The 15,585-nt window shown below is 39.3% G+C and overlaps 1 protein-coding gene across 1 annotated transcript in view; it reads left to right on the forward strand.

The window, feature by feature from the left end:
• Positions 1-15,585, forward strand: part of Phex (phosphate regulating endopeptidase X-linked) — a 208,194-nt gene that overhangs the window by 42,374 nt on the left and 150,235 nt on the right. Inside the window, exons 5-8 of the mRNA XM_051142004.1 lie at positions 711-937; positions 7,988-8,056; positions 10,934-11,050; positions 14,491-14,574. Coding sequence (XP_050997961.1) covers positions 711-937; positions 7,988-8,056; positions 10,934-11,050; positions 14,491-14,574 — 497 coding nt within the window. The remainder of the gene's footprint in view (positions 1-710; positions 938-7,987; positions 8,057-10,933; positions 11,051-14,490; positions 14,575-15,585) is intronic.

A 15,585-nucleotide genomic window follows, 5' to 3' on the forward strand; every position in this document is an offset into this window, starting at 1 on the left:
GAGACTTATGTTCCATAGAAACTACTAGAACCTAGTGACATTTAGATCTCCAGGCATGTCAGGCTACTTTGTTATGCAAATAACATGCTTATTGAGAGACAAAGGCCTCAAACTGTTTTCTTAGAGGCCTTGCAGAGTTGAAGCCAGTGCTTCTAAAATGTGTGTTAAGCGATTTAGGATTTAGGGATGTCGTTTGGTGTGCTAGAAACACTAATCTACTTGGGCATCCTTGTTGTAACTGAATCATATTGTTGAGTTGGGGTTATTCCTTGGTGGAAATAATAAAGTACCATCGGCTTAATTTCATTCATTGACTGGGTTCTATCCATTAAGGCCATCTTCATTATAGAGAACATCCAGCAGGTTTACGGACGTGTGATCAGTAGTTCTACCCCTGTAGTTATTCTAATCCACTCCACTTCTCTCACCCTCTCCCTAACAGTTGAAGTTTCAACTGTTATCTTCTCTTGAGAAGATAATTTCACATTCTAGCTTGGTGTGATCCAGTTTGCAATTCGTTTTTGTTATTGGTTTGAGTGAGGGTCTCATGGAGCCAGGTTGGCTTTGAGAAGTATCTGTGAAGTTGGGGGTAGCCTACAATTTCTGATCCTCCAGCCTCGACCTCTCAAGTGCAAGGATTAGAGGCATGGACCATCACACCTGGCTTCTTGTTTACAATTCTAACTTGCCCTTTGTATCTACTCTTTCAGAAGCGATTGAAAAAGCAGATGCAAAGCCACTGCTCCACATCTTGCGGCACTCACCTTTTCGCTGGCCTGTGCTTGAAGCTAATATTGGTCCTGAAGGGGTTTGGTCAGAGAGAAAATTCAGTCTACTGCAAACACTTGCAACATTCCGTGGTCAATACAGCAATTCTGTGTTCATCCGTTTGTATGTGTCCCCTGACGACAAGGCATCCAATGAACATATCTTGAAGGTATAGCCAGGGCTGTTTGTTCATTCTAAGATTAGCCCTTTAGGATGATTTATATACATATATATGCATAAATATATATAGATGACTTTGAGTCACACAATGATTCATTATTGCAAATGGTAACTGTATTATTTTTCACTTATTTATTTTTCACATGGAAATAAGCTAAATAGTTAACTTAATTCTTTCATATTTTTAATCATGGAGAAAACTAACAACTAAAATAAAAATAGAATAATAAAATATGTATTTATGAACACACACGTGTGTATGTGTGCATGCGTGCACATGTGCGTGTGTGTGTGTGCGTGTGTGTGTTTGTGTGTATGTGCATGCATGTATCCTGGGCTGGTATCAAACTTGCTATGTACCAGAGGATGACTTTGAACTCCTAGTCCCTCTGCCATTACCTTCTGAGCACTGAGATTACAGGATTTATACAGTGCTGGAGACTACACACATCATGAATGCTAGGATACAACCCTGCCAACTGTACTACATGCGCAGTTTGAGTGTTTTCCTAGAGAAAGAAATTCATACTGGCCTAATGAAGGGGTGAGGTAAAAATTCAACTGAGCTTTAGGAAGCTAGACTTATGCCCTGCTCCAAGATTAGCAGATTGTAGATTTTTAGCAGAAAACTGTCAGGCTTTCAGGAACCCTCCGTGTGGCTTTTAAGTGATCCATGCTCTCACTCTCAGATACCTTCTCCAAGCATGTTAATTCCAGCCAGGAGAGGTCTGTGGGTCTTCTGTGTGAAGGGAAGACTTTCTGAACTCTGTTCTTTCCCTCACCTCCTCATTTCTCTGACAGAAGGGAGAACACATGCCAGATTTCCTTGTTCCCCTTTCAGGAACAACTTGAGTGCACGCCTACATCCCCATTGTCAAGTTCAATCTGCATCTGTCCTCTTCCCTTTCAAAAGGTAAAGCAGAATTTATTCTAAGCGCATTTCCTACTGGGAGAATGAGCATAAAGGCAGGAATCAGTTGGATATGCCCTGAGGTGGATTGCATTGGTAAAATTAGGAGGCTGTCAGAAAATTACAGACCACAAAATATTCATCAATGAGAGCGGGTTGTATGAATTCAAATGACATTTCCCAAGTCATTTTATGCATTTATCCTGCTGTGTTTTTCTTCTACCATAGAAGGATAATAATGATGTGACTGTACATTGATTTCTACCCTAATCTGCCCTTTGTCAAAGCAGAACATATTAATGATCTATCAATATTAAAACTGTAGGACTAGAGTGTATTTATTCATCTAACATAAGCCAACTCTCCAAAATCAAAACCATGGAGTTTCTCTTTTGAGTTATGTAAGAGGTGGGCAATGTGTTTTCAATAAAAGGACAGATGGTATATATTTGAGGTTTTGCTAGCAGTCTGGTCTCTATTTCAACTCTTGAGCATTAACATTGTACCTGGGGAAAGCAGCTTTAGATGATGAATGGGCATAATTGTGTGCTGAGCTGGCCTGAAGGCTGGAGATGCCTGACCTCTAGTGTAGACAGTGATAGGTGCCAAGAAAGATCTTTGGCTGTTGAAGGAATTCTCACTCCAGAGACAGCTGCGTGTCTGTGTTGGATGATGAAGTAGCCATCTTGTAATGCTATTATCTGAGACACAATGCTGGTTGCAGTCCAATCAGCCTCTGTTCTAGTGGATAGAGTACTCAGTTTTTAAAGGCAGATTTTAAGATTATTATTCTCAATTGCAGAACTATTATGATATCCTTCCAAACACTTTAGATGGTGTTTTAAAGTAAGAAAGAGACCGTCATTCAAATGTAATTTATACCCTCTGTGGCGTGGTAGATGGTTTTGAGTCACACAATAATGCATCATTGCAAATGGTAACGATTTTATTTTTTGCTTATTTCTGGACCTAGCCAAATAGCTGACCTATTTCTTTCATATTTTATCATGGATAAAACTAACAACTAAAATAAAACAGAACAATAAACTCCTATGTATTTATGAACCCAAGTTCAATACCCTCACCTTTGTGCTTTTTTGCTTTATCTAAACTTCATTTTGGAGGCTGGAACATTTTACAGCATATCTAAAATGTATCTTTGCAATGTACTTCACTGCTGAGCTAATGTGAGGGAATTATTTCTTTTTGAAGACAGGATTTCTCTGTATAGCCCTGGGTGTCCTAGGACTCACTCTGTAGACCAGGCTGGCCTCAAATTCACAGAGATCTACCTGCCTCTGCCATGTGAAGAAGTCTTACCATAACCAAAATGCAATCATTCTTTCATACTTAACATCTAATATATGGTTAGTTTTCAATTTTCCTGATTATAGCAAACATTTTTTTGTACTGGTGGAGATAGAACCTAATGCATGCTAAGCAAATGTTCTACTATCAAGTTATACCCTCAGGCCCTCAAATGTGTCCTTAATAAACCCCAACCAGAAACAAGTGCATTTTGATTGAGGCTAAAATTAAGGATCAATCCCATGTGCACTTTTAAAGTCTGATTTAACCCATAGCAGTCATACCTTTCTCTTCGCTTTTTTAAACCACATTTATTTGCCAAAGAAGCTGGATTATTTCTCCTTTATATTTTCTCCACAATCTGGATTTGATTGATTTCAGGGAAAATGAATAGGGAATGAGGCAAAATTCTCAATTTATAGGAGACCCATAGCTTGAAAATTCAGGAGAGGAACTTGAGAGTAGCTCAGTAGTTAAGAGCACTCCCCTTTTCTGAGGAGACTGGGAGGGGGAAAAAGGTGGGAAGATGGAACCAGAGGAGAGGAGGGAGGGGGCTGTGATAGGGATGTAAAGCGAATAAATAAATAAATTTTAACATTGAATACTAACTCTTCTTGCAGATACCTGAGTTTTTCAACACCAATGTCAGATGCCTCACAACTGCCTTTAACTCCAGATTTAGGAGATGTGGTGCACTCTCTGGTTTCTGTGTGTGTTTGCACTCTTGGGTGCCTACCTACACACAGATACATTTAAATAAATATGACCATACAAGTAGTAAACATCAAACCCCTACTCTGATCTACCCAATGGACAGGACATTCTCCACAGTTACGTGGAGAGTGGGGACTGACTTTGACATGAACTCTGGTGCTCCATATTTGACCACCTCCCCTTGGTGGGGAGGCAGGTAGCACTCAAAGAAAGAATAAGCAGGCTACCAAGATGAGACTTGATAGCCTATGACCATATAGTGGGGGAGGAGGTCCCCCTCGGTCATAGACCTAGGGGAGGGGAATAGAGTGAAAGCAGGAGGGAGGGAGGAATGGGAGGATACAAGTGATGGGATGGCAATTGAGTTGTAATCTGAATAAATTAATAAAATTTAAAAAAGAAAAAAATCTGATCATAATTTAAAAAATATTTATCTTTGATAGTTCAAGTGTGTATGTGTGTGTGTGTGTGTGTTTGAGAGAGAGAGAGAGAGAGAGAGAGAGAGAGAGAGAGAGAGAGAGAGAGAGGATGATGATGATATGAATGCAGATGCCCTTGGGGGCCAGAGGCTTCAGATTACCTGGAGCTGTTTTTGAACCACAGATATGGATCCTGGGAACTGAATTCAGGTCTTCCACAAGAGCAAACACTATGTACTCTTTACCATTGAGATATCTCTCCATCCCACATATGCATAATTAAAATGTTTTAAAAATGAGAAATAACGGGTTAGGTAACTACTATTTAATTCTTGAAGAGCCAATGGAGTTGGGAAACTATTACCAACAGCTACTAAAACGGTCAGCTGAACATTTTGAAAATTCATGCAATGATGTTACTAGAACTCAGCCATCAGTGGTAGCATTGGTAAAAATGAGGAAAACAGATATTTTGTGCCTCTTGATACCAGTCAGGAATAACACACCATCACCAAAGACTTTGTGCCAAAAGCACAGAAACAAGAAACAAAACCCTTAAAAGTAATTCAGTGTCCACTTTTAATGCCAATTTATAGAAAAATAACGGAGGCTGAGGAACACAGTGACAGCTTGCCTTGCACACTTAATATTCAATTATACTGGTACTACAAACACTGTCAATAATAGAATACTTTCCAAATGTAAGGAGGCAATTGTGTACTTATTATTGCTTTCTTTTGCCAAGATGGCAACTTGTTCCAAGCTGAAGTGTTTAAGCACTGCTTGGCATTTGAGTACAGCTCACATTGGCTTTAGTTCTCTCCCTGTTTGTACCAAATTACATGAGTGAATGTTCACACATCCGAATTAACCTCTTCCCTGGAACAACATAGAGCTACAGTTTTCATAGTAATGAAACAGAGTTAAGCATGTGTCTAGAGATGGTAGGGACAATTTTGTTCTGAGATCTGTGTGAAACCTAATGAACCTGACAACAGAGGTCATGTATCAGAGGTCATGTATTGGTGGCTGCAAAATTCTAGAACTTGTGCAGATGCATTGGCTATTTTGTAAGTTTTAAATTTCTAGGGGCCCGTGAAATGGTTAAGCAGGTAAAGGTGCTTTCTGATAAGACTGGTGATGCGGCGAGCTCAGTACCTGGAACCCACTTCCTGGAAGGAGAGAATTCTTTCCTATAAGTTGTCCTCTGACTTCTACATGTATACTACAGGATATGCATGCATGTACACTCACACACACACACATTACATATACAATTTAATTGTTAATACATAGTTTGGAAAACACTAGTGTGTTGACAAGCATTGGCTCTTGTGTCAAGGACATTGAGGCTCTCAGTTTAGCATTGAGAGTTCCTTATTTCCCTTGTGTGTGTTAGTTCATCTCTCTTGAGCCCCATTTTATCTGTGGGCAAGGAAGATTAAATTATCATTTACTTGTCATTGTTGCTATTTGGCTTAGATGACTTGAAGTTTGTTTCTGCAGTAGATACTGGTCAACAGTGACATATGACAAGAGGCTCTCTTCTCTTGAAACATGGTCCATCAACTGACCAGGACCATTTAAAGAAAGCTTCATTTTAATTTGAGCCTATGATTTGGTTGCATAAGAATCAGACATTTTCCTTAGTCAGCCTAATCTTTGACCTTGAGGATGTACCCACTTTAGTGTTAGAAGAGGATATGGTGCCTCTGGTATAGAAAAATTTACTCCTTTCAATGGGCAGATATGTCTCCATCCTCAAGATATGCATGCAGGTTGACTCACACACTGGTCTTTGGAAAAGCTTCCCTATGTCAAGATGGTAGAGATTTGCTATACATTTCAATGGGAGATAAAATTACAAGGGACAACAGAAATGTACCTTCTAAAGCATCACCCTGCTGCATGTACTTATGTTTGTCTTATGCTTGGTGAGAGGAAGAATGAGGATTTAAGGGACAATGAAAAAGTGGGATGTGTGATCTCAAAAGACTGTTTAGATGGTCAAGGTTGTCCTAGTATAAGACAACTCAAAGTCATTGGTATTCCATGGCCTGCATTTTTCTGGCTCTCAGCCAAACTCATGATACCAACCATAAATTCTCTTAGAAACGGAGTTTCTTTAATTTTTGTTTTTATTTTTCTATATCAAACTTTTCAGATGTTTCTTTTGTGTTATTACTTTCTCTCCTAACACACTTTATTATAATTGGCATATTAATTGTATTTCGATAAAAATCCAATTTCAGTTCAATGTATCTGATGTCCTAAAATCACACACACACACACACACACACACACACACACACACACACACACACACATACACGATAGCCCAGACTATCATCTTATATGTAGCCCAGACTGGTCTGAATTGCCAGTCCGTGTATCTCTCAAGTGCTGCGATGAACATTTTCATTTCTTTGGAAATCAGTTGTAAATGCAAGAACTTTAAAAACCAGAAAAAATACCATGTATTGGTGTGGGTTTCTTAAGAAAGACTTTGCCTCGGGAGTTTGTGTGTTTCTAATGAGATTTAGCTGTCTGACCTTATTCAATGCATTGGTGTATTTAAAATGTTCCCTAGCAACCATAACAATATGAAGGTTTATAAAAGGTCTGGTAACCTCAGTTGAATTATCCAAACTTTTGCTTTTCGTGGGTTTCACGTCATTTTATGAGAGGAACCTATGACTTTCTTGCTATTATCTGTGTAGTTCCCTTTCTTCTGAGACTGAAGCTCACAAGAGTCACTGAATGATCCAAATTTAATTGAAAGCCAAAGCGTCTTAATCAAAATATTTTGTTTTATGATTCTGGTTTACTTATTTTTTTAGAATAAACAATGGCAAATTGGGAATTGCAATAGGATGAAGCCAGGATGGCCTGTCCCATCATTGTTTTAAGCCAATTAGCAATACACACAAGGACATTTTGAATGCATCTTACTTAAAAAACCACCAGTATTTCCTTAAATTTTATAATAGCACCACTAAAGCTTTGCCTTTTATATACTTTGCTGCATGTGAAGGGGATTTTCATGGAAAATTGTAATTTTATATAGATTTTACATATAAAAAGGGATAAAATACTTGAGATTAAAGTTGTCTGATAATCACTTGTGTTGCTATCACCTATTCTTAACTTTGCAAAGAAAGTTCTAAAAGCCACAATCTTTTGAAAAGATTTTTCAAAATTATAAGTTGATTCTTTTTGAGTAAAAAACAAAACAAAACAAAACAAAAACCAACAACATTGTTTTGAGATAGGGAGGAAGAAAGTCGAATACATCAGCTCCAACCAGATAGGCATCTCAAAGCACTGCAGAAGGTGGTTTTACTATGGGATCTGTCCAACCATGTGACCTTGAGAAAATCATGAATTCTCTTTTATCAGATAATCTCTCCTATCTATTCCAACTCAAGGAGCCTTAGTACTATTCAGTGTTGGTGAAACCTCAAAGACAGAAAGCACAAATCAGAAAAGAAGAGAGCAGGTCTCTCACATGTTAGGTCTCTCAATATCGATCTGCATGCAGTTTCTGAATGGAGTGAACTTTTTTTTTTTGTGATAATGACACAAACCCAAAATATAGCTGGGCTGCCATTGAGCCCACAGCTCTTGTTTGCATGGTACATAAGAGTTTAAAATGTCAATAACATGCTTTCTGCTTTTGTTTTAACAGCTGGACCAAGCAACACTCTCCCTGGCTGTGAGGGAAGACTTCTTGGATAACAGTACTGAAGCCAAATCTGTGAGTTTTACTCATGTTCAACTACCTGTCTTGTCTGGCTACTGTTTGGTCCATCAATTGCTTTAAAATTCCTGCTTCCTTTCTGAAAATTAGCATCATAACTTCACTGAGCACATTTCCAGTGCGGGAAGCAGAGACCTTGCGTTTAGGCCAGTAGTTGGTTGCATGTCAGATGTCCTACATATCAGATATTTATGTTATGATTCATAAAAGTATCAAAATTACAGCTATGAAGTAGCAACAAAATAATTTGGTTGGTGGGTCATTACAACCTACGGAACAGTGCTAGAGGGTTATAGCAACAGGAAGGTTGAAAACCCACTGGTTTAGAAGACAACTCTCCTTCCTATCTTGCAGAATTAGGAACATCAAAGTTGTATAAGTTTCTTGTTCAGTGACATCATCACCTAGATGAAGAGAGAGCATATGCAAATGAAATAACCAAGATATGAGCTTACAGCCAGTCCTTAGAAGTACAAATCATTCATTATCATTTGCCAAACTGAAGAATACTCAAGTTGCATTGGCTTAAAATATCTCTTTGAAAACTTACAGTGTGGATCAAGCTGCAGTGATTCTGATTTATCAGACAAGACGAGGACTGGGATTTTTAGCATGTGCTCTGGGTTACTGATGGTTAATTAGAAACAGAATTAGGTTAGATCACGTTAGAATTCTAGACTTAGCTTGGAAACACAGGTAGTTTCTTGGACACTGGGCAGGGCCAGTTAACTTTTAAATTTTGTTAACCCATCTAAACAAGCCTTGTGCCTCATGCCCAGGTCTCCTGAGTCAGTGCTGGTAACCTCTGTATCTTAGGCGTCTTTCAGGCACAGGACACTTATCAAAGAAGGTTGTCAAGTTTTCTTCTTGATTCAAATATTCCAGAGTAGGAAACCTTTGCTTCTGCTGTGATCTCGGAAACCAGGCTTGAAATCATCTCCTCTCCCTATAAGTAGTTAGTCAAGCCCAAGTAATAAATACTACCTTTAAAAGGAATCCTTCCTCCAAGCACCTAGTCCCTCCTTTCCATTTGTACTGTCGCAGATCACATTTCTGTCCACTCTTGCCTTAACTACAGTGGTTCATAATTATCAGTAACCCCCTTCACTTCACTAGCCCTTTAGTACTATTTGCTGTGTTCTGTGCCCCTGCCACGACTCCTGATATGTCTTGCTCTTCAGCTAGAGTCTAAATTCCTTTGAAAAAGGTCTTATCATTGTTTGCTTTCAGCCCATCTGTCACAGCTTACCTGTTTTTGTTCTTCCTCCAAGAGAAGGACTCTTATTTTACTGTTCTCAAACCTCTCTTTCTCCATGTCCTCACCAGCATGTGTGTTCATAGCAGCCTTTTTCATAACAGCCAGCACCTGGAAAAAGCCTAAATGTCCCACAGTTGACGAATGGATAAAAAAAACTGGGTATATTTACACTATGGAATACTACTAGCTATTAAAAACAAGGAAATTCTGAAATTTGTGGACAAATGGATGGGACTAGAAATGATCATACTGAGTGAGTTAACCCAGAATCAGAAAGACTCACATGGTATATACTCACTTATAATTGAGCACTAGCCCAAAATGCATGTACCACAAAAGTCTTCACTTACCAGGAGATTGGGATAGATGTGAGGACATGCTTCTAGGACTCTAGGTAAGAGAAATATAGGAGAATGGGGAAACAGAAGGATCCAGAGGGTCCTAGAAACCTACAAGAAGAACATCATGATGGGTGGATCAGGGCCCAGGGGAGGTCTGCTCAAACTATTGCACTAACCAAAGACAGTACAAGTAGTAACATTGAACCCCTACTCTGATCTACCCAATGGACAGGGCATTCTCAACCCCCTCAAATGGTATATCTCCACATTTTCTGGGCTGGAATACTCTGGTTCTTCAGCTTTCATACATACAGTGGCTTTATTAAGAAATATTTTTGCTTGCCTCATATTATAGCTATTACATGTTTGTCTCCACCACTAGAGCATACACTTAGAAACAGACTCAAGCATTATTTAGTTTTTCATTTGTATGCCTTTCTCCATAATATGCATAGCCTGCCTAGTGAGCCACCTTGCATGTGTACTGAGGTAGCTGAATACCTTTTTTTGTAGACTTGGGAAGGGCAAAGCATTCTTTCCAATTAAGACCATTAGCAAGGCTTGCTGACTGAATTTCATTTATTAAAAGGTTGGCTATCTACCAAGAAACACATAGGTCTTAAGGTCAGTCACACAGTAAGAATAACTTACAGGGTCATGTTGTACCTTAGAGATGAATTCTGTATTTGATAGTTGCTAGGTTTGTCATCATCATATCTCCTTTTTTCTCCCTGAGCCAGGGAGGAGAACTCTATGGAAACTGAAAAGACACAGGACTCCAATCACTGTAATCATCCTTTATTTCTTATTGTGAAGCTGGCTAAATGGATCTGGATGGGAATAAATCCCACTTCGCATTAGTGTTCATGGATCAGGTCCTCTGCTTTTAGAAACAGTTCTTTCCCATTACTTTATTAAAGCATCACTTGCCTGGGAAGGAGACACCTGACCTTTATCTTTCAATTCTGGACTCATTTGGAGCTGTTTCTTTTATCCATAATATCACCAGTTATCAGAAAACTAGTTTTCTTGATGTTTGATGCTCAGGCAACTCTATCTGTCACAGAAATAGTACCCATGCACTCATCACTCTTATTTTTCCTCTCAATGTGGCAGGTAGGTGGCTGGCATTGCATAATGCTGCTATCATCCTCCGAGTACAGAGTGAAAATGAAGGAAGCTTATTTTCACCTACTGTTTCTGCTCTTCCATAACTCTAAAATATACTTCCTACCAAGCTGTTGTCATGGCCACTTGCTTCTTTATCTCTTACAGTATCGAGATGCCCTTTACAAATTCATGGTGGACACTGCTGTGCTTTTAGGAGCTAATAGATCTCGAGCTGAACATGACATGAAATCAGTGATTAGATTGGAAATTAAGATAGCAGAGGTAAGTTTTAGTGCAAACCCTTTTTTTCTTACCTTTTTTTTCCATGCTCGTTTTTTTTTTTTTTTTTCTTATTTTGAGAACAGTACATGCTGAATGAAAACATAAATTGCAACCAAATGGTAACCTTTTGTGTCATTGCCCTTTGGATCCAAGGTGGTGGTAATAGCATCCTCTTTGGGAAGTAAAAAGAAGCACTGCAGGAATTAAGAGCTTCTCATTCTTTCCACTTCTCTGGTTTAAGCCTATTCAATGTTTATGTGCTACTCCACTGTGGTTAAAGAATGCCAGTAAGGAAACCATTTCCCAGAGAAAATTTTGTATGGTTCAAATAGAAGACAGATGTTCAATAAATGCTGATTTCATTGAGAGTTGGGATTCCCTTTTTTGTGGTGCTGGGGGTTGAATGTACACATGCTAAGTATATATGCTACCATTAAGCTATACCCCAAGTCCTAGAAGGTAATTTTAACCCCCACCTACTTTTTTGTATCATCAATACTCAGAGTAACTGATAAAGTTTGGACTCAGAGAAGTTTATCAATATTGGATATGGAGTTTGATGCATACAACTGTATAGGGTACACCTTAAACTTTAAAGCTGCCTTGCCTGTGCTTTATTAGCCTATTATTCCTTTTTAAAATATTTCTTTCTTTCTTTCTTATCTATACAGGGCTCTCCAAGACAGAATTAGGTCACATTATAGCTGATTGTGAGCAACCATATGGTTGCTGGGAATTGAACTCAGGACCTTTGGAAGAACAGACAGTGCTCTTAACTGTTGAGCCATCTCTCCAGCCCAGGCCTATTATTCTTCACTTTGACATTATTTTCTTTTTTTCCAAGACAAGGTCTTACTATGTAGCCCCAACTGTTCTAGAACTTCCTAGGTAGATGAGGATAACCTGGAATTCACAGATATCTAACTGCCTCTGCCTTCTAGAGTTCTGGGATTAAGGGTGTGTGCCATCATGCCCAGTGGTGCCTGGCCTTTCATTCCCCCCCCCCATTTTTATTGCTTTAATGATTGTCACTGTGTCATATACTATATTCTGAGTAAATCAGCTTAAAATTCTTTCTGGCTTATGTTAGAGACAAAAAGGGGAGGGGAGTGAAAACCAATTTGCTGGAGAATGACAAATCCTAAATAGTTAGCTTTATTTATAGTATGACTGCTTTCTACAAGAACCAATGTATAAAATCCCTAAATGTCTTCATGTTCAGAGAGAATAAATTTGGTGACATTTGCTTGTAGGAGACCTTGGCGATCTTTTATATGGAAGTTGCTAAACATTCTGAGGTTCAAGTGTTTATTGCTTTTGTGTTCTGTAAATGGGTAGTGGTATGTTGAGTTATGGAGTCGGCTAGAAGATTAGGGCTGAGGAAGTAGGTCTCCCCTTCTAGTGATGCTATCCAGTGCAAATGATATCTTTCTCTAAATCCCTATGCACAGCACAAAGGTTTTTTTTTAGGGGCTGGATTGATGACTCAGTAGGTAAAATACTTGCTGTACAAGCATGAGGACCAGGGTTTGACTTCCCAGAACCTATGTAAACCCAGGAGTAGTGGGATATGTGTATAACCTTAGTGCTTCTACTCTGAGATGGGAAGCTCATGGACCAGCCAGCCTTGTAGTGCAGTGGCAGACAAAAAAAGAAACTCTGCTTCAAACAACATAGAATGTGAGGACCAGTACCCAAAGTTGTGCTCTGACATATATACATGCACTGTGCAAATGTGTACCCTCCCAGTTCGTGTTGAAAACTCTTTTATCAAGCCTGTGTCTATTCTAGGGCATATTATACTGCCCCTTTCTTAAGATATTTTTCTCTCTGTGTCTTTCCACTTCACTCTATATTAAAACATATTCTTAATGAGCCCCAATATCACTTTAAAACAGTTGTGAAGACTGTTGGAGATATGCCTATAAGCCATGTCTAAAGGGTGTCTGGATTCTGGATTCCCTTTCAAAGTAAATAGGAGGCCCAAGAGTACTAATTTGAACTGAAGGTGTGATAAAAATCATAGAAGGCCTTGCCTTGAGCCTGGGAGTTAAACCAAAAAGAAATATGAAAACAGCTGGGCTGAAGTAAGACTGAAAATTGTTGTGAGGGTAAATGAAGTGACAAATCATTGTATGGAGAGGAGCAGCTGCTAGAGAGCTGAAAACAGCTTCGAGGCCAAAGGGCTTCAACCTGGAGTTGGGAAAGGAGAAGTAGAAGGAGGAGATATGTAGAAATCCTTTGAGGCAATGTTTAGAATGCAGGAACAGCAAGGAAACTGTGAGGGACTTGTCTCCTCTCTGATGGAGAGTGGGGAGGGAGACATTAAGGCACTGAAGCACTTTGAAGAGAGAGGTAATTGCCTGCCATTCAGCTCCTGTGATTTTGCCTTGAAATATCTGTGGTGGTGGATTTTCGACTGGTTAGGAATGTTCCTCTCATTCCCTTAGTTTTAGGTGACTAGGCACAGCCAAAGTTACTAAGATACACAGTCTTAGTAAAGTTTCATTGGCTGAGAAGCGGAAGAAGCACCATCAAATCCAAATAAGTAAAGATAGCTATGCACCCATGCTGTCCTGGTCTGGGATCCTGGAGGAGAGAGAGGACTTGTCCATGGAGTGGCACTGGTGATTGGTACCAAATGCAGTTCAAATGTAAAGGATCGTTAGAGAATATAAAGCTCAGGTAAAGTCCATGCCATGGAGATGATGATCACGGGCAGGAGGTAGAGGATAAAAGACTTGTAGGTGAGGTAGGAGAAGAAGGCATTAGAATTCAAGGGAATAGAACAACAGGAGGCCCTAAAGCAAGGTGATGACCTGAAAAAGGGAGCTAAGGGCATTGAACAATGGAAGTGATTAAGATGACTCGAGGAAGAGTCACTGTTGCAGTTCCTAGATTAAACATGGTAGAGGCCAGAAGCTTGTGAAATGTCTGCCTAGGTGGTGATCAAATTCATACTTCCTGCAGTGGGAAATCTGAGGTCAGAGAAAATAATCACAGGTGCCAATGATATGTATACAGACTCCTTTTTGTCACTTGGCATTCTCTCCTAGAGGTGAAGGAATTGAGGTCATTGTCAGGAGACCATAGTTAAACATGGAATGTTGACCTTAGTTGTGCAACTTCAGTTTAACTGTCAAAACAGCCAGCAATGGGCTTGACTCATCCACATGGTAGAGGAAAAGGGCATTCTGGGAACTTTTTGTACTGGGGACATTATTTCTCATTGGAAAAAGGTACATAAGTTTCTTTTATTTTCTTAATCCTGCCTAAAATGCTGTTTTTTTTAAAAAAAAATTTCTCCCCACAGCTGGTTATCACACCAAAGTCTTGCAAAAGTTGATAACGATATACAGATGTTTTGGCACATGTGAAAAGCAGTCATCCAATAATAAGTGTTTCATTTGAATAAAATAACCCAAATCTCCTTTTAACAGATAATGATTCCGCATGAAAACCGAACCAGCGAGGCTATGTATAACAAAATGAACATTTCAGAGCTCAGCAGTATGATTCCCCAGGTTGGTGAAAACTCTCTACCAAAAAATTCCTGTTTCCTGATATTTTACAAGTGATTCTATTTCATCTGAGTATAATAGTTAGCTTAGTAAATCTTACTATTCATCACTTTGATTATCATCATTCTTTTCAAAATTATCACATAAAATATCCGTGTGTGTGCAATGGGATTTCTTCAGTTGTCGGAAATACAAAAAGTTTTCTGACAGTGGCTTAAAACTGTAAGATCATTTTTTTTGACAACATAGCCATGGACACTAGTTGGTATTGGTCCAGCTGTTTAACACTATACAGGCTTTATGGTTACATTTTACCCTGCTTGGGCTTTTTGACTTCATTTTGATAACATGGTTACAAAGTGAGCACTGTAGCTCCACATTAAGGCAAGGAGAAGGGGGAAGAACTCACCATCCCACCGGACTTGTTTATTTTACTAGGGTAAACAAAAATGTCCCCTTTCAGAATCTTCCTATATGGCTTACTTTTAATTCTGAGTAGAATTGGGTCATGTGGCCATGCCTGCTGTATGGCAAGAAGCAGGGAAATGGGTGCTAGGCAAGTAACAGGTTGGATAATGGCCTTTAGGGAAGCCAATACAAAGAACCAAGCAGCATTTTGTTTAAAGACACACAAGATGATGTTCTATAGAAAGGAGGTGTGTTTTTCTCCTGGAGTAGGGGAGAAGCTTAATAGTGTGTGGAGGCATCTGGGTCTGTGTTTAGGGGAAGAACAGGAGGAATATGAGAGTTAGATAGAGAATGGTGAGGGAGTGTAAGGGATTAGAGGAATGAACTAAGCTAGAAGAAAAGATGGGCATGGGATGAAGTAACAAGATAGAGAGAAGATGGAGGGAGAAAAGGGCTCCAGCAGCCAAGGGAGTGCATCATATATTAACACACAAGAGTGTCTATTCACTGGACGAGGTGGCACATGCCTTTAATCCCAGCACTCGGGAGGCAGAGGCAACTGAGGCAGGTGGATCTCTGTGAGTTCGAGGCCATCTGGTCTACAAT

This window comes from Acomys russatus, chromosome X, assembly GCF_903995435.1.
Source record: "Acomys russatus chromosome X, mAcoRus1.1, whole genome shotgun sequence".
In the NCBI taxonomy this organism is placed as follows: domain Eukaryota; kingdom Metazoa; phylum Chordata; class Mammalia; order Rodentia; family Muridae; genus Acomys; species Acomys russatus.